The sequence below is a fragment of the Malurus melanocephalus genome, unplaced genomic scaffold, assembly GCF_030028575.1.
Source record: "Malurus melanocephalus ecotype Western Australia unplaced genomic scaffold, MMel_1.1 scaffold_59, whole genome shotgun sequence".
NCBI classification, from domain to species: domain Eukaryota; kingdom Metazoa; phylum Chordata; class Aves; order Passeriformes; family Maluridae; genus Malurus; species Malurus melanocephalus.
Genome location: NW_026623291.1, coordinates 302,557 through 320,435, shown reverse-complemented (window position 1 = coordinate 320,435; position 17,879 = coordinate 302,557). Strand labels below are relative to the sequence as shown.

General features: G+C 50.8%; 1 protein-coding gene across 1 annotated transcript; it reads left to right on the top strand.

Moving 5' to 3' along the window:
- Nucleotides 1-962: 962 nt before the first annotated feature.
- HNF4A (hepatocyte nuclear factor 4 alpha) lies at nucleotides 963-17,461 on the top strand. The gene is made up of 10 exons (XM_057365911.1): nucleotides 963-1,214; nucleotides 4,845-5,022; nucleotides 6,740-6,834; nucleotides 8,875-8,981; nucleotides 11,484-11,639; nucleotides 14,440-14,527; nucleotides 15,040-15,195; nucleotides 15,480-15,716; nucleotides 16,367-16,489; nucleotides 17,117-17,461. Exons 1-10 carry the CDS (start codon nucleotides 1,100-1,102, stop codon nucleotides 17,257-17,259), a joined length of 1,398 nt encoding a protein of 465 aa, XP_057221894.1. The 5' UTR covers nucleotides 963-1,099; the 3' UTR covers nucleotides 17,260-17,461.
- Nucleotides 17,462-17,879: the final 418 nt, after the last annotated feature.

Genomic DNA, 17,879 nt, shown 5'->3' with positions numbered 1-17,879 from the left:
CTTCTCTTGCGCCATGCAGCCGCTGCCGTTCAGCGATCGATTAAATTCCCACTCAATGGCCTCGCAATTGCACTGAAAAGTCTCAGTTCTGGCTGAAGTGGAGGAGCCATGTGCCCAGGGCAGTCAGGGAGGAGAGCACAGGGGCTCAGACACTCAGCCCAGCGCCCCCAGCACCAGCAGGGTCACCCCAAGGTCTGGGCGAGGCACAGAAGCGCTGCCGGTGCTGATGGAAGGAAAGCTCCTGCTGCTCTGCTGTTACAGATCTCATCAAACTTTYATGACAGATCAGCCAAAACCCAAGGCTTTGGGGTGTCCAGCACTGAGTGATTTCGGCTGTGGGACAGGAGCCACTCTGACAATTCCCAGGGTGTCTGTGGCACCCCTCAACCCCACTCGCTGTTTGGGCATGGCTGCAGAATGGGATACGTTTATAGGGCATCCAACTCCTGTAAAACTTGGTTTATAGGGAAGTAAAAGGAGTCATCCGTTTTGCTTTACATGGCAACGTGTAAATTTCCAGGCAGRAGCTGACCTTCTTTGACCGTGAGGGAAAGAAAAGAGGGAGTGGAAGGGATGGATGGAGGAAGAGAACAGAAAAACAGGGGTGTAGGCAACCAGCGGTGAGGAGAGGAAGGCAATGACTGAAGTGAAGAACAACCTTTTTCTCCTGGTAGGGTTTTTTCCAAGTTTTCCACCCCAGGTATAATTAAGACCAACASCAGCAGCTCAGCATCAAGGTCAATAGCCCTTGGTGGTGAATACCTGCTCCCGTGGTGCTGCCTGCACCCAGGAGCCAGGATCAGAAACGCCTTGAGATTCAATCATAAACAGTCAACAAGAATCACCGCTGCTCAAAAAAAAAAAAAAAAAAAAAGCTTAGCAGTATTCAGCAATGGGTGAGATGATTAAAGATTAACCCCCTGCCTCCTGCCTCCACCCCTCGGGGAGTATAGGCCTTGAGGCTCAGCAAATCCTTTCAGAGAAATATCTGAATTAAAAGCCAACAGGTAGGGGACGCAGTGAAGGCAGAGGGAGGCAGCAGGGCCAATAGCCTGGGCCAAGGGAATCGGTGCAATCTGGCCCGTGTTTGCCGAGGATAATGCGCCTCTCCAAAGCCCTCATAGACATGGAGATGGCAGATTATAGCGCAGCGCTGGACCCGGCCTACACCACCCTGGAGTTCGAGAACATGCAGGTGCTGGCCATGGGCAACGGTGAGTCCCCTCCTGTCTGCTGTGCTGGGATGAGCCGGGGGCTGCAGGAGGAGAAATCCCTGGGGTGGCTGTAAAAATGCTCCCAGGGAGGGCAGGGGTGTCAGATGGGAGCTCCCCGCAGTTCAGTGAGGGGTTTCTGCCACCCCGGGGAAAATGGAGTGGGGACAGGAGAGCTGTGTTTGGTACAGGAGGGATGTGCCCTGCAGCCCCTGAGGGAACGGGCACAGACCAAACTGGGAACGGGCACACACCAAACTGGGAACGGGCACACACCAAACTGGCAAAGGGCACACACCAAACTGGGAATGGGCACACATCAAACTGGGAATGGGCACACATCAAACTGGGGGCAATGAGCAGACCTGGGGCTGAACATGGTGGGGGTCTCCCAGACCCCAGCCAGAAGTTTCTGGGTGAAGTGTTGTTGATGGTTCACCAGACAGAAAACTGCGCCTGTGGCTCCAAACCCGAGAGACAGTCCCACTCCAGCAGGAGCTGGAGCTGGGTTTTCCTGGAGCAGAAAGGCATTTAGCACCTGGTAAGGGTGAAAATCACTATGAGAAGTGATTCAGGCACTGCCCCTTTAGCTGCTGTGAGGGCACAGCCGTTCCCCAGCGCAGAGCTGGGCTGTGGGGTGGCGTCCCTTTTGCTGGGAGCACTGTGGGGCTGGGAGGCTCAGGGACAAGGGGACCTTGACAGGATAGACAAATGTTCCCATCCCTTCAGGGGGGCAGGATGCCACTTARCCCTCCAGAATTCACAACAGTGGCCCACTCATTTGGGGACCAAAGAGTGTTGGTGATTAATGCTTAGGTATAACAGGAAATTCCTCTCGGAGTCCCCCCAAAGTCTCTCTAAATATGAGGTTAATGACTAAACAATGCCACAGAAGGTGGCTCTCCGAGCCCTTTCCTCCCATGTGCTGTGTCACCAGGGCTGCTGGGCACCTCTGTCCCTGAAGGGCTGTGCTGGTGGTGTGGTCTCTTCCATCACAGTTTGTGTGGGCATTCCCTGGGCTATGGCTCTGCTTGGTCACGGATGTGACAGCGGTGCTGTGGCTCTGCTGTGCAATAAATCCCCACCGTTTGGGGTCCCAGCCCCCTCTCCACTCCTGAGGGCTGGTTCTATCCATTCAGGGTCCCCTTTGGCCCTGCTGATATCCATCTGGACCCTGCAGGACAAGCCCAGGCCACGCTCCCTCTCCCACCCAGCCAGAATCTGCCCAGGGGGCTGTGATGTGCCAGCCCCAGCCCCAGGGCTCGGTGGGCACYGGGACAGGATCATGTCAGATGACAAGATGCAGTGGGCTGTGACACTCCAGGGCTGGATGAGTCAGCTGGGGCAGACAGCACCAGCTCCTCTCCTCCTGGGCCCCGCTCCAGGACCGGGACAAGCCTTTCTCCCAGGGCTGCTCTGGCTCTGGTGCCCGGGAGGACACACCTCCCGCAGGACCAGTGCCTCTTTCTCTGGCCAAGGACCAGACCAGAGCTCAGCCACTGCCCAGCACAGCTCTGCTGGGGACCAGCTCTGTCCCTGTCACCAAATGCACTCTGTGTTCAGACAGGCTCAGGGACCTCTTGAGCAGCTCCTGTCCTCACACAAGGCTCAGCTGTAAAGTTGCAAACTTAAAGTCAGATTTTTTCTTTCCTCCATTTACCTTATCTCCAACTACTTCATAGCAGCAGCCAGAGCGCACATTTTTGGCACATATTTGGCAAAATAAWCTTAATTGGAAAATTATCCATTAGGCAATAATTTCATTGTTGTTGGCTATTAGACTGAGATGTTGCAATTTCTTTGATAACAGTGCCAGTTTTTCCTGCTCTGTGTTCATCTGATTACAGCATGATAARTTGCTAAAAAGGGATTTATCTGGACTGTCACAGATACACAAGTAATGGGATTACAGGCAGATCAGCTCTTCCTCTCACATCTAAGTCCTATGTTTAGCTGAAACTGGGAGTTTGACTTTCCTTCTGGAGTGACCTGCATCCAGCTGAGCCCTCAGGATATGCACAGAGGAAGAATGTTTTCAGAGGCAAGCTGCTCTTGGGACAGGAGACAGCCATTGTGGCCTTGGGAGGAGCTCAGGGCTGTGGGAGTGGAGTGAGGAGCTTTGCACTGGTGTTGTGTGGCTGCGTGACAGGGTGTGCCAGGCAAGGACACAGAGAGGCAGCAAACTGACTCAGAAGGAAATATGGGAGGGACACGAGGAATGGGAAGGACAGAAAGCAGGYAGGGAAATGAGATGCTGCCAGAGCCTGGGAAAGCTCAAGAACCCCTGTGCTTGCTCACTGCTGGTTCTGTGCCAGTTGTTCCTGCTGAGGGGTGGCATGACCAGGATGTGCAGCACCCGCTGAAATGCCCCTTTCTCTGCAAAATAGAAGCTAAAAATGCAGCCCTGCCCCAGCCAGGCTGGCCTTGGCTCCACAGGGAGCCCAGCTGGGACCAGCCTTTCTGCTGGGTGCCAAGGGGCAGCAGCTCTGGCCCTTCCAGGATGAGCCTTAACTGAGTCCCTGCCAAGCCCAGAGACCAGGGGCCAACAGGCTCAAGCATTAAAGATCCCAGCAGGTTTCTATGGCTCTGCAGGTCCTGGTTGTGATTTGTGACTGGCATTTCCACTGAGGCAGGGGGATGTGCCTGTGCTGATACAGGAAAACGTACATGGGAGGGGACAATTAGATCAACTGAATTAAGGGCTGATCCCTTCAGCCTTGAGCTTTGTTTGGCTTGCTGGAGGGGTTTAGTGTAGCCCTTGTATGGTTTTTAGCCTTTCAGATGTCCTTTCCTCCAGAGGCTGCTGCAATTCCCTGTCCTCCATGAAAAGCCCTGCAAGTGCCAGTCCCCCTTGGTCTGTAAGGACTACAAGACAAATCAATGTCCACTGTGGTCCTACCAGACTCTGGAAGACACTCAGCCTCCTCCATGCTAGAGTGCCACCTTTTCTTTCTTTGATCAGTCCATCCTTGCATGGACAGCCTTTGCCCACATGAGTTTTCCATGTTGAATCTGTTATTTACTCAAAAGTCTTGTTCTCCCAAAGAAAGGCTGTGCAGGCTGGAGCTCCATGGCTGGAAAAGGGAACAGGTCACTTCATTTTTGAACAGCATCTCCTCAGGGCTGTCTTGGGCTGTTTCAGTGCTATAACACAAGCAGTTCCCTCATAAACCACTGCTCACCTTGAGCTGTAATAATAATAATATAATAATAATAATAATTACTGCTCACCTTGAGCTGTAACACCTCAGCTTTAACTCTGCATCAGCTTCTACTCTGGCTACACCACTGCAGCCCAAAGTCTGCAAATCGCCGGGGAATTTTGGCTCTGCCCTGTGATTCTTACAAATGAGCTTCCACTTGATGTGAAGGCACTGCTGCAGCCAGGCCTTTGGGAAGAGGGGTCTTACACCCTGTGGAATACAGGAAGTTTTGGTGCACTCAAAATGCAATGATTTAAGCATCCAGAGCATTCAGAGCACCCACTTCTCCTTACACACCCCTCTGGCTGGCCCCTGCCACACAAACAGGGCCTGGTTTCTCCAAAAATCTCTCACTGGTAACTGAGTTAGGAAACACTGGCTGKCTGTCTCACTGTCTCACTGTCCTGCTCTTGCTGTGTCCTTCCCCAAGCAGACACRTCTCCATCAGAAGCAGCCAACCTCAACACCTCCAGCAGCATYGGGGTGAGYGCTCTGTGTGCCATYTGTGGGGAYCGTGCCACGGGCAAGCACTATGGRGCCTCCAGCTGCGAYGGCTGCAAGGGCTTCTTCAGGAGGAGCGTCAGGAAAAACCACATGTACTCCTGCAGGTGAGGACACAGGGGACAGAGACACAGGGCTCACACAGAACAGCCCCTCACAGCTCCGTGGAAAAGCCCTCAAAGTGCAGCAGCAGGGCCCTTCACCCTCTTCATCCTCACTGCATCCTCCTCCACCTTCCCTGATCTCAGCTGGGAAGGGTCAGTGACTGCTCAGATTTTGGGATTGCCTGCACTGATCMCTGGGTAACGACCCTGGGAAGTCTTGCCCCATATTTAGGGCCAAGCTCATATTCCTGCAAATGGATATAGCCAACCATGAATGTGGCCAGCAAGCAGGCAGATGCCAGGGGAGAATCCCTATTTCAGAGACTTAGCACATCACTACTCTGTGCTGTGAGCACTCCCTGGGGACAATCCTTCTCCATCACGAGATGGAAYTGAGCCTGCCATCCACCCAAAGGGTTGTCACTGCCTGTCACACGATACAAGAGCACCATGAAGGGCAGCACAATGTGCAGGTTTCTGAGGATGAGGCACTGCCCGTGGTTTCCCTGTGCCATCAGCAGCTGGGACCTGCCCGCTCCCTGCTGTGAGCAGCACACACATAGAGAGCCACAGAGGAAACTGAGGCATCCTCAGCTCACAGTGTCTGAATCCCTTGGGCTGTTTGAATCAGTTACTCCATATGGGGAGCATGAAGAGCAACATGACCCTAAAATCTGAGTGGCAGAAGGAAGCCCCAGGTTTATCAGTGCCTGTGAAGCCCATCATCATTGGCACACCAGGGTTATTTAAGCTGGCTGCCCAGGGAGCCCCCTCCCCACAACTCCACCAGAAAAGCCAAGGTGCCCAGATCTTGGAGGCTGAGGCTTTTATATGCACTACAGAAATATTTAAAAAGCTGCTTTCTGGCATCCATTTGGGCAAACCATAGCTTGGGGCTTTAAAAATCAYAGTAGAAAGAAGCCTTTTCAAAAGSTGCAGAATTCAGCATGGCTGAGASCCCTTTCCCAGCTCTGTACTCATTTGTCTTTASTCTGCAAGCTGGATCAATCTGCTGYAAATTAGAGCAAATTTGCAAGTGAAATTCATGCTGCAAGTGGCCACCAGGCTTGTGAGTCACACACAKGGGAGATCAGTGTTTTCCCCACCACGTGCAGTGGATTTGGAGACACAAGGTTGGAGGGAAGGAGCTGGTTGCTTCCCAAGTACTCTCTGAAGTGCAAGTGGCAGCAGAGCAGTTTGCACACCAGCAACGCTGTCCAGAGGTCAGAACCACCCTGTGAGGATCCCAGACAGAGCTCTGGAGAGATGGAGAGACTTAAACTGACTTCTTAACCTCACAGCTGGGCTGCTACAACCTTCTACCTGTTTTTAAAATTAAGAATAAAGGCATTCTTCCTCCATTCTGCTAGCATATAACTTAAAACAGCAGCTTCCAAGTTGGTTCTGACCCTCTTAGATCACACTTTWAACTTCCCTGGGGCTTGTTAGTCCATCCCTAATGGTCAGTGAGCAAGACCAGCAGCCTGAGCTCCTGATCTGTCCTTATTGACCACCCAGAGGTAGAGGGCTGCAATATTCAGAGCAAAAAAGAAACCACAGAGTAACACAATCATGGAAAAATCACAAATTTGGGCTCCTTTCTCAGGGTGAGCCTCTGGGAACTGGTTCTGAGCACGTCTGGGAGCTTGGGGCTGTCTTGTCCTGCCTTCAGGCCCAGTCTTGCTGCTCCTCACACCTTCCTTCCTTCCTTYCTTTCCAGGTTCAACAGGCAGTGTGTTGTAGACAAAGACAAGAGGAACCAGTGCCGATACTGCAGGCTGAAGAAGTGCTTCCGAGCAGGAATGAAGAAGGAAGGTGGGTGATGGTGTGGCTCTCCCCAGCAGCAGTCACTCACAATGGCTGCCTGTGTTTGGGGACACCCTGTCAGCCCAAGGCTGGTCCCTGCCATGTGCACCTCAGCYCTGTCTGCCCTCCACGGTGCCCTCCTGGGCACAGATCCTGACCCCACTACAGCGGGATGTAGGGACAGTCCATGCCTGTGTGTCAGCACTGCAGGTGCTTGTGCACAAAACTCACATCCAGGGCTCTTCAGCTCACTCTTGCTTACACTGACACACACATCACCTGGGCTCCCACACAGCCAGTCCATTGGAGGGCTTTGGGAAGGCCTCAAAGAAGGCCTGGAAATTTGGGAACCCTTTGGCAAAACTGCTCCAACAACAACTGCTGTTGTTCCAGAGTCTCCATGAAATCCACAGCTGGATGGAGGAGTCCAGATAAGGTCCAACTGACATTTTACACCTTTTTCCCCCCTAGTAGACACATATTCTTGATGACCCTCTGCTGAGAGTTTAGTTTAGTTTCATTTTTGCTATGAAACGCTTTGTGAAAATAGCAGAAATATCCCTGCATGGCCCATGCTCATCTCCCCAGCTTCCCTCCCCCCCTGTCTCTGCAGCCCTTACACCTCCCCATGGCAGGATTGTACCCTTGTTTAGCCCTGCTTCTCAGGAGTGGCAGGAAAACCAGGGACAAACTGCCAGAAGCAGAGGAGCTGGCCAGCATCCCACAGAGCTCACCCACTGATGTCTGCAAAGGGACAAGCAGGAGGTGCTTGGCTCTGTTGTTCCATGCAGAGAAATTAAACCCTGTGCTCCTCGCAGTTCACACCACCTCAAGGAGAAACTTTAGAGCAAAARGGTCCTTGAAGGCAACAGGGAAGTGCCAGTGGTGCCTGGGTAGCTCAGGAACACCTCTGAGCAGGAGCACCTCTGAGCAGGAACATTTATTCCCAGTTAAAGGGGGTGAGGTATCACAAGCAGCTTTCCTTGGCTTTTCCTGAAGAATATAGGAATCCTCCTCTCTGTGCAGCGCCCGCTCATCCCCAGCCCAGAGCTGTGCTGTTGTCTGTTAATATTCAATAGAAGTTACATTAGGTGCATGACCAGCTAATACTGAGCAAACATTTGGAAAACATCATGGCGTGACTGAACTCGGGGGCCTGCTACTGATAACAAGCAGCATAACCTTGAGAGCTCCTATTTACAGCCGCTGACTGCAGGGCTTTTCTCCTGGCCCAGCCTCATTATTGCTTTTTATCAGGTGGATTTATACATGGAGAACGTATCAATGCAGAGAGCCACCAGCCCAAGGCAGGGACTGTGCTGTTTCCCCTGCCATGGATCAATAGCTTATTTGAGCAGATGGCTCTGAGTGGCGTGGCCAGGGTGAGTTAGGGCCAGCCCAGGCCTCGTGACAGACAGACAGACAGGCAAATCCTCCCCCTCAAAGCCAGGCCCTCAAGACCAGACCAAACAGGGAGGCGTGCTGGGGTCAAACCTGTGCTGGGATGCTTTTACAATCTGCTGTGAGAGCTCTGCTTCTCTGGATGGATAAGTAGGAGCAGTTCTATGCTTCTTTATTACTGGAGTTTAGACAGAGGTTTTCCAACTAYACCCWCCCAGTGTAACAGMTTCCTGAATGGAGCTCACTGGAGCYATTAGGGCAAGGAAACCTCACAGATACCCCTYCATTTCACACATCAGCTTTGGGATGCATATGAGCAGAGCCACTGCTTCAGACCCCGTATCATGAAATAAAAAATCTCAGATCCTTTGTCAGGAAATTCTCCCCACCAAACTCCACAGGTGTTTGGGTTCTGAAGCGATCCTCTCCCAGGAAAGTCTAATACAGCAAATAAGAAATCAGAGCCACCAGATGCAGTCAGCCCTTGCTGGCATCCCATCACAAACCAGACACAGCTGCACCTCCACCCTGCCTGGCAGGGAAGCTGGGAAACTGCAGCTAAGGGAGGGGAATGCCAAAAGTCTGTGCTAGTTTTCGGTGTGCATTGCCATGAACGACGTGCAGCTCAGCCAAAATCCTCTCTTGCAGCTGTRCAAAACGAACGGGACCGAATCAGCACCCGCAGATCAAGTTACGAGGACAGCAGCTTGCCCTCCATCAACGCCCTCCTGCATGCAGAAGCCCTGGCACAGCAGGTACCTCTTTTATTTTACCAAATGCAAAAGCACCAGGCACTACCTGGCTTGTGGTGCCAGCTGAATATTTAATGGTTGAGTCTTCAAATTATCACCTCTTTTCTAAGTGACTTATCTGCCAGCTCAAGATGGATTTTYCAAAAATCATTTGTTACCTGAAACCATCCCTTTAAATCTCCTTAGTCCAGCACTCAGTTGTAACAATATGCAATGATTTATTCTGTTTTAATGGGACACAGGAAGGCTGGAGAGCCTGATGGAAGAGAACAGGGTAGAATCACTGCAATCCAAAGAGCTGTGGCTGCCTGAGCCCATGAGGGGCTGGCCTGGCATGAGCAGCCTCCCTTCCCCATGTTAGCTGCTAGGAACTTTGGATTCCTGCACGATTTCACRAGGAATCGGTTTCCTGCTTGTTTTATGTAGATATCTTTTCCAGTRCTTGCTTGAAATTCCCCGTTTCCACTAGCACACAGCCAAGACTCATTTCCTAGAGCYTTCACCTTGAAAAGATGACTCTGATTTAAGAGGCTGGACACTGCAAATGGTGTACACAGTCAGCACTGTCTGGGAGGACACAGGACAGGATGGGCACACACAGCCCGTGGGGAGGGGTTTGTGTGTGAGAACAAGGGTGAGGATGGAGCTGTGCTGGAGGCAGGAGCTGCCCCTCCTCATGGGAGCTGGGGAGAGCAGCACTCTGTGTCCTCGGGAAAACAAAGAAGGGGTTGAGTTGGCAGTCCATGCTGCTTCAAGGGTCACATCATCTGGGAGATGCTCCAGGACAGGGCATGCTGTGCTCTGGGACCCACATCAGGCTCAGGCTGTAAGGTCCATTTCTCCAAAGAGAGGATACGCCAGAAGGGCCAAGGACCAACCTTGTACACAAAAACCATATCCAATCTCATCCCACATCTCACCTTGTCCTATGCAGACCCTAATGTATTTATATACCCTATAAAAACAAGATTGGTACTGCTCCCCGGAGGTGTGAGATAATGGGGTCTSGAGTCACCAAACCTACAAGGGAAGGACATTTCCGGGGCTCAGAGTCCTGCAGGGCCATCACATGTAAGCAGGGGCTGCTGATAAAAACTACAACCATCGACAGATCCAGGGGAGCTCCTGCTCTCCCACAGAGCACACAGCGACTCATTAAACAAKGCAGGCTCCAGCACGGTAATTGGTAACTTTTATGTGCCTGGCTAATTAGAACAAGATACTGCTGAGGAGCTGCTTTCTCCAAGATCTAGGGTCACTCACTCAGAGGTCTTTATTTATTTGCTAAGCCTTCCGGGCCCTCTGATTAGGGTAATACATGGTGAGATTTTTACAATCTTACTTATTCAATAACAGCTGGTAAGCTGGACAGCCTCCAGGTAATGCAACCTGAAAAGAAAAAAAAAAAAAATGCAGGTGGCATTTGAATTCCATTTCCTTGGGAAGGCTGGCAGAGTCCGAGCTGAAAAATGCTGGCAGGAACAGGACAGGAAGAACTGATGTTGTACAAGAGCACAGAGGGCAGGCGGAGGGCAGTGATGGGGTTGAGTTAATTGCTTACAGAAGCATGAGGATAAAGTAGTGACTAAGGGCAAATTTTTAGACGACCTGGGTGAGCAGCTATGCATGAGAACCAGGCAGGAGGTTGGGTGCCTGGTTTGGGGGAGATGTTCTGTCCAGCTCGGTGTGACAGTACTTGCAGAGTTRTCAGGTTTGTCCTTTGCAAATGAAATGACCACATTTGTCTCTGCAATCACAAATAATTCACCACGTAACAAACGGAATCTGTGTTGTGCATGTTTGCACTTGCCCAGTTTTGCCAAAAGGACCTAAAAGCTGGTSGGAGGCGGGAGACAGTTATCTTTAAAGTCTGCCTTTAGCAATTCAGAGTGAGGGATGTCAAATAATAATGACCTGGTGYTCACAGAAAGCCATGTCAGACCTGGAAAGCTGAGATGCACTCATGATGACTCAGGAGAGGAGCAGAGCCTGTGTGGTTCCTGTGGGAAGCAGACAGGGCAGCTCTGGCCAAGSAGTGGCCCTGGAGCAGGGTGGAAGGGGGAGCAGCTCTCTGCACTTTGCTGGGACCAAGCGGGTTGTGCAGCAGCACTGGGAGGATGTGTCCTTTCTACTGGTGAGGCCGACTGSCACACCAGCCCCTCTGCTCCCTCCTGGATCTTGACTGAGCACATTTGTTCAGTGGGAGGAAGATCCTGGCTTTAGGAATGGCTCTTCTGTGCTTTCCAGTCTATTTGAGGCATTCCAGTTTAGCAAGATGATCCCCAGCCTCTACTCTGAGGCATTTCACGCTCACAGATCCCCAAGCTGATCTCAGTTTAAACGAGTCTTGTTGGGTCACCTATTCTGGGATCTGGGTGTGTGCTACAGAAAAAGAGTAATTGTTGATTCTGGAGTCTGCATCAACACAACCCTTGGGCTGGGGATTTTCCTGTCTCTGTTTCCTCTGCAGCTCTGAAAGCTGAGGGATCTCTTCTGTCCTTGCAGATATCATCCCCGGTTCCTGTGATCAAYGGAGACATCCGAGGCAAGAAGATTGCCAATATCTCTGACGTGTGTGAGTCCATGAAGCAGCAGCTGCTGGTGCTGGTGGAGTGGGCCAAGTACATCCCCCCGTTCTGTGAGCTGCCCCTGGATGACCAGGCAAGTCCTCCTGTCCTCCCCACCTCGCTCTGTCCTGGCAGAGGCCATGGGGAGCCAAAGGCAGCCCCGAGACCTTCAAAGAAAATGCAGATTGTGCACTCTGTTATCCTGGCTGCTGCAGCTGATTGGGAGCAGCATCCATACAATGCCAGCCCAGGCCAGACATCCATACAATGCCAGCACGGGCAACTTGCATGTGCTGCTGATCAGCCGAGGAGCACAGCCAGATAAAGCTGAGCTCCAATGAGGGCCATTATCAGATGAGCATTTTGGGGTCAGACAGTCATTTATTGGTTATAGTTTGTGCAGCACTTTGAAAACAGGAYGGGCTATACAAATGCTTGGGGTAATCAGAATTATCAGGACAGATTTCTGGCCTAAGATCTCCCCAAACCTAAAAATCTGCCTCTTTCTGCTTCCCGCCTGAGGATATGTTTGTATCCATGCTCTCAGTGTGGAATTTTGAAGTTAAACACTAGTTTGCTGCCCAGGCAATAGAAAATCTTTTTCCAGGATTAAAAAGCAAGAATATATTTGCATTTAACATGAATCACTAAACTGACATTTGTGGATTCCCTTATGAAGATAAGCACAGTGGGTTTGGTGTTCTCTAAAACTGCACTGCAGGATCTCAGGCAGCCTCAAAGAGGTACAAGGAGAGGCCTCCTGTGTAAGTCTGCATTTCAGAGGTCTGCAGCAGGTGTTGAAGGACATGATGTATGCTCAGCCTTGAACAGCACATGTGGCTGGGATGGCACTTCTGGCAGGGCCAGCACAGGTCCTGTCACAGGCAGGAAGGTATTTCCAGTCTGCCCAGTGTACAATAACAAAACTAGTAGGTGCTCTCTTCAGCTAGGACCAGTCTTCAGCCCTATTGGCCTAGGGGTAATTTTTATATAATGAAGAAAAAGGATATTCAGCTACTGAGAGTATCCACCTGATCAAAATCCTCTAAATCATAAATCTGCGCTGTTTAGTAACWACCCAGTGGCACACAGAGCTCTGGGGAATTCAGTGCTCTTAAAATGGGAACATGTTTCCTTCTTTTCTATTCTGTGCAAGTGCTAAATTGTTTAAAATTATAAGAAATCTGTTAAATTGCTTAGGAAAATACAATTCATAAATTGAGTAAACCAAAATGTGTTCCAATGGTAAATGCCATTTACCAGCAAACAGGCTGCAGCCCAGCACAGAGCTGGAGCAGCTCTGTACAAACCATCACATCCTTGTCCCATTTGGAACAGAGGCCCTAAACCTGGCCAATAACTCTGCAAACTACAGCAACTTCCACATGAGCTCATTTTACAGCTGTGGGGCTGCAAAATTCCTCAAAGGCGAAAACCTAAAGATGACACAGCCTSACACAGCCTTGACAATATCAAAGTTCTACTTTGTTGTGTTACAACTTTATATTTATCCTAGTTCACAATAGAATGACATATCTCAGGTTCATCACTGCAAGAAMAAATATTCWAATKAGATGGTTTTGCCTTGTTGAAGTAAYTGATTTAACYCTGCTCAAACAAGCAAACTTTATGAACATAAAAAAGGTAGTTACAAACTGAACTTCCTTGAATTTGCATCAGGCAGGAAATTTCTAGGTGAGAGCTTTGCTCCTCTCTGGGAATTGCAGTTTTTTGCTTCTCAAAGTTTTGTCAGGTAGGAAAGCTCAGCTGTGTGCAGCTCTGGTAATTCCAAGCAGCTCAGCTAACACATCCACCCATGTTTGGACAGTGATAGAGAGAGGCTAGATTTTGGCATCTAGATAAAGATCCCCCAGTATCATGTGTGCGTAGTCTTTTTGCAAGGATCTCCATTGTGTTTATTTTGCATAACCTTTTTACCACCTGCAAAAACAAAAAAAAAATCCCTCTCCTAAACATCAGTATCTTTCCAAACTAGAGCTCTTTTCTATGGATGATACATTCTCTTGGCGTGTCTGATAGGGTAAGACTTCTCTTGGCTTTGTCAGATGATGAAGATAACACACTGGAAAAGGGGACCATTACCATCAGGACATGCTTTTCAGAATTCCTCTATTAATGTTTAATGATTGTTTTCTCCAGCAGAAGCTCCTGGCTGGACATTAAGAAGCCTCTGTGTCAGGGTGTCCAATTGTTAACTTCTCTTTCTGCCTAAATCTTTGAAATTTTTAACTGAAGGAGGGCAAAAGATTCAGAACATTCCCAGGAGCCACTGGAGAGTGTAAAATGAAACACTTCAATCATTAACGCCAAGGGAGAAAAACATCCATTTGGCTTCCCTGCCTCCAATTCCTGTGGCTGTGGAGGGATGAATGGCCAGGGCGTGACCCCTCTGGCCAGCCGGACGTGGGTCCCTGTGAGTGTGATTTCAGTGGGAGGTGGGAACAGCCCGAGGGACAGCAGCTGTCCAACAGCAGGGGACTGTACTGCCCCAACCTCCCAGCATGGAGTGTGGTCCCTGGCTGTGCACTTGGTAGGAGCTGTCTGCAAACAGCCCATGGTGAACATGTCCCTCACTGGTGTGAGGTTCTGGGACAGTCTGGCATGGTCATGCTCATGACATGAGTCCTGAGTATGGGGTATTTCAGGTACTGTCTTATTATCTACTGGTTCTGCTGGATTTATAAGTGGTTTTGCACAGAAGATTTTTTGATCTTTCTCTCTTTCTCTTTCTGTTTGGATCTTCTTTAAGAGGGGCCCTCACTCCCCATCCTTGAGTGCAGTATAGAAATGCTTAGCTTTCTCTCTTCCTTACGTGAAATCACAGCTTGTCTCAGTCTCTGCATCACCCAAATAACTTCTCCCTGCCCTTGCAGGTAGCGCTTCTGCGTGCACACGCAGGGGAGCATCTGTTACTGGGAGCTGCCAAGAGGTCCATGGTGTTCAAGGATGTCCTGCTGCTAGGTAAGAACTGCACTTCTGCTCCCAGCCCATCTGCTTCTGGCACGCTTCCCTGCTGGGCTGAAGGAGAGGGTGGTGCACTGTTTGTGGACACCCTTTTTGCAGGGTGGTGGCTTGAGCTGTTCTGTGTTTTAGCAAGCCCAGCACAACCTTTGGGTGCAGCTAGGCATGGCTGACATTGACTTCAAGGCCATGATGTGGCAAAGTTGGGGGACTGTGAACACTCACAATGCACCCCTGGGTTTGTGTAAGCAGGCTGTGGTGTGATTGAGAAAAAAGCTCTCACTCCTTGGTCAGCTTTTCCTCACCTGAGTGGCTCCTGTGTAATGAGAAGCTGCTCTGGAAACACAGCTCCCAATTTCTGGTGCTCTGAGATGGGGAAGGAGCAGAAGGAGGCACTTCTTAATTCCTCCATCCYCAAAATTATCTCAGCATTAGTTACTTGCATTTTGACCTCCTTGTCACCCTGGCAAGTCTTGAGCAATGACAAGGTCTCTTATGCTGCTTGTCTGAAGGAAATGATCACATCATCCCACGGAACTGCCCCGAGCTGGTGGAGGTGAACCGCGTGGCCATCCGCATCCTGGACGAGCTGGTGCTCCCCTTCCAGGAGCTGCAGATAGATGATAATGAATATGCCTGCTTGAAAGCCATCATCTTCTTCGACCCAGGTATGCTCCAGCTTGGTGAGGGTTATCATCAGAAGGGACTAGTTTGGGTTATGCTGATGTTAACCAGTGCTGAGTTATGGAAATGCTGCTTGGTCTCCTCTCTGGGCCAAACTGTTCTTAGAGGGAGGGTAAAAGTCTGCCTAAGAAGAGAAAAACTGTCCATCATAACAGAGAGTGGGGAATCAGAGGCAGATCACTTCRGGCTGTGCCCAGAATTGGTGCTGGCACTGCCRGGCAGCTCCTGGGGAAGCAGCCTGCTCACTTTGCCGTGTGGGCTGTTGYAGATGCCAAGGGGCTGAGCGACCCRTCCAAGATCAAGCGGATGCGSTACCAGGTGCAGGTGAGCCTGGAGGATTACATCAACGACCGGCAGTACGACTCGCGGGGCCGCTTCGGAGAGCTGCTGCTGCTGCTGCCCGTGCTGCAGAGCATCACCTGGCAGATGATAGAGCAGATCCAGTTCGTCAAGCTCTTCGGCATGGCCAAGATTGACAACCTGCTGCAGGAGATGCTGCTGGGAGGTGAGTGCTTGAGGAGCCAACAAGAGGCCTCTCAGATTATTGTCCCCTTGAGAACTTCTTAGTTACTGCTYCTTGTCTGGAAAAATTAGAGACAGCCCGTCTGCAGGTCAGCCCTTGACTCACACAAAATCATCTCTTATTCTTGACAGCAGTAACCAACTATCCTCTACTTCTCACCTAAAGTGTGCATTAAATGTGCCTTTGTATACAGAGAGGTATCCCCAGCCCTCTGCACATGGACAAGCTTTGCTGTGCACCCCCCAGGCTCCTACCAGGCAGCCATTTCACTAACCCTGTCAGAAGGGACTCATCAGAACAAAAAGGTCTGAAAGCTCAGGTTGAAGGAATGTCCCAGATTTTCTAGTGGGAGCATCCAATGGGACAAAACAAAATAAAAAGTTCCCACTGTGTTATTCTTTACATGGAGGCGTGACTCAGGAATATAATCCTGTATAAGAAATATGCAAGCAGCAGGCAGGGAGTTAGTTAGCTCAAGACATCCATGGATGAAAAAGGGAAGGGTGTGCTCCAGTCACCTCTGCACAAGCTGATTGTGCACAAAGCCTTGGACACTCTGGTGCAGTGGGTCTGCCCATCTGAGCTGTCTCCTTCTGCCATTGTGACAATTAACATCTTCTGCATGTTCTCAGGCTCATCGAGTGAAACGCCGCAYGCCCACCACCCCCTGCACCCCCACCTGATCCAGGAGAACCTGGGAACAAAYGTCATCGTGGCCAACACAATGCCTCCTCAGATGCACAACGGGCAGATGTGTGAGTATGACCAGAGAGACAGAGCTCCCAGGAGAAACYAGGAGGTAGTTTCTGCCTTGCAAGGGAATTTGCAAGCAAGACAAAGTCTSTGGTAATGAGCGTGTGAGAAATTCCTATGCAGAAAGGAGGGAAAGACAAACAGAGAGGTGGGTTAGATTAGATTAGGCCAGACTAACTGATCCAACAAGATACTCCTTGGCAGACAGCAAGTTTTACATAGTCCTTAAGGGATGAATAGTCCTATCCAGAGCTTAGTGAAATCAGTAGAAAGGCTCCCCTTCCCTTGAACGGCTCAGACACACCTCAGTTTGCCCTCTGCAAAAACACAGGAGAGTCTGGTCCACCACATGGGGCCACCAATGGGGAACWTGGGCTGAGATGACCTCAGCTGACCAAAAAAGTGGTCAGTACAAGTCAAAACATCAGCAGCACCCCTCATTTGATGTTGGTTATTGTGGTTCTTCTGGGGCATCAAGCCATGCCTGCGTGTCTGGCTGCCCTACAGCAAACATACAAGTCCTTAAGAGCCTCTGCTGTGCTTATGTCTGAACCCTGCACGACCAAGGACAGATCCCAGAGCTGTCAGCCCTGTGAGGCCCTCTTCTAATTTGGTTTTTCTCTCTTCAGCTACTCCAGAAACTCCACAGCCGTCTCCACCCGCAGGCTCAGGACCAGAGCAGTACAAGCTGCTGCCTGGAGCCATTGCAACCGTGGCAAAGCAGCCCAACTCCATCCCACAGCCTGCCATCACCAAACAGGAGGTCATCTAGCATCCTGCACCCCTGCTGGCCTCCTTCGGAGCARTGTGTGGGAGAAAAGCCCAGACTGACTCTGCCACTGTGAAAAGAGAAGCCATCCACAGGTCCCTGGGCACAAACACAYGGACTTGCTTATTGGACTGAGCACCATCAGAAGCTGTCTTCCTGCAGCTACTGACAGCACGTGCCATGGGCAGCCCCGAGTCCCAGAACTAAGGCTGAAGCCTTGCTGAACCCTCAGTCCTTGTAAGGAGGGCCAGATTCCTGCCTCCCTGAGTGGGGAGGTCACAGTGACTGGCTGGGGACAGGCTGCTGCCCACTGCCACCTCAGCGTTGGTTCAGCACACACCAGACCCTGTGAACAAGAATTCCCTGTGGGAGCGGAGGGCTTCCCTCCCACAGCTGTGCCAGCCCCTCTGACAGTCCCCAGTCCAGCCAGACTTGGTGGAGGTGGAAGCTCCCCCAGGAGCATCTCAGCAGGTGAAGCACATGGGGTTTGCCCAGGCAGCACKGGCAGAACTGCTCCTCAGCCTTGGCTGGTCCCAGGTCTTTGCATGGTGTCACCTTCCAGCACGCTAAGCCCCCTAGCCAGTTCTAACAAATCTTTCAGCTGATGCTGGAGCAAAGTCTGG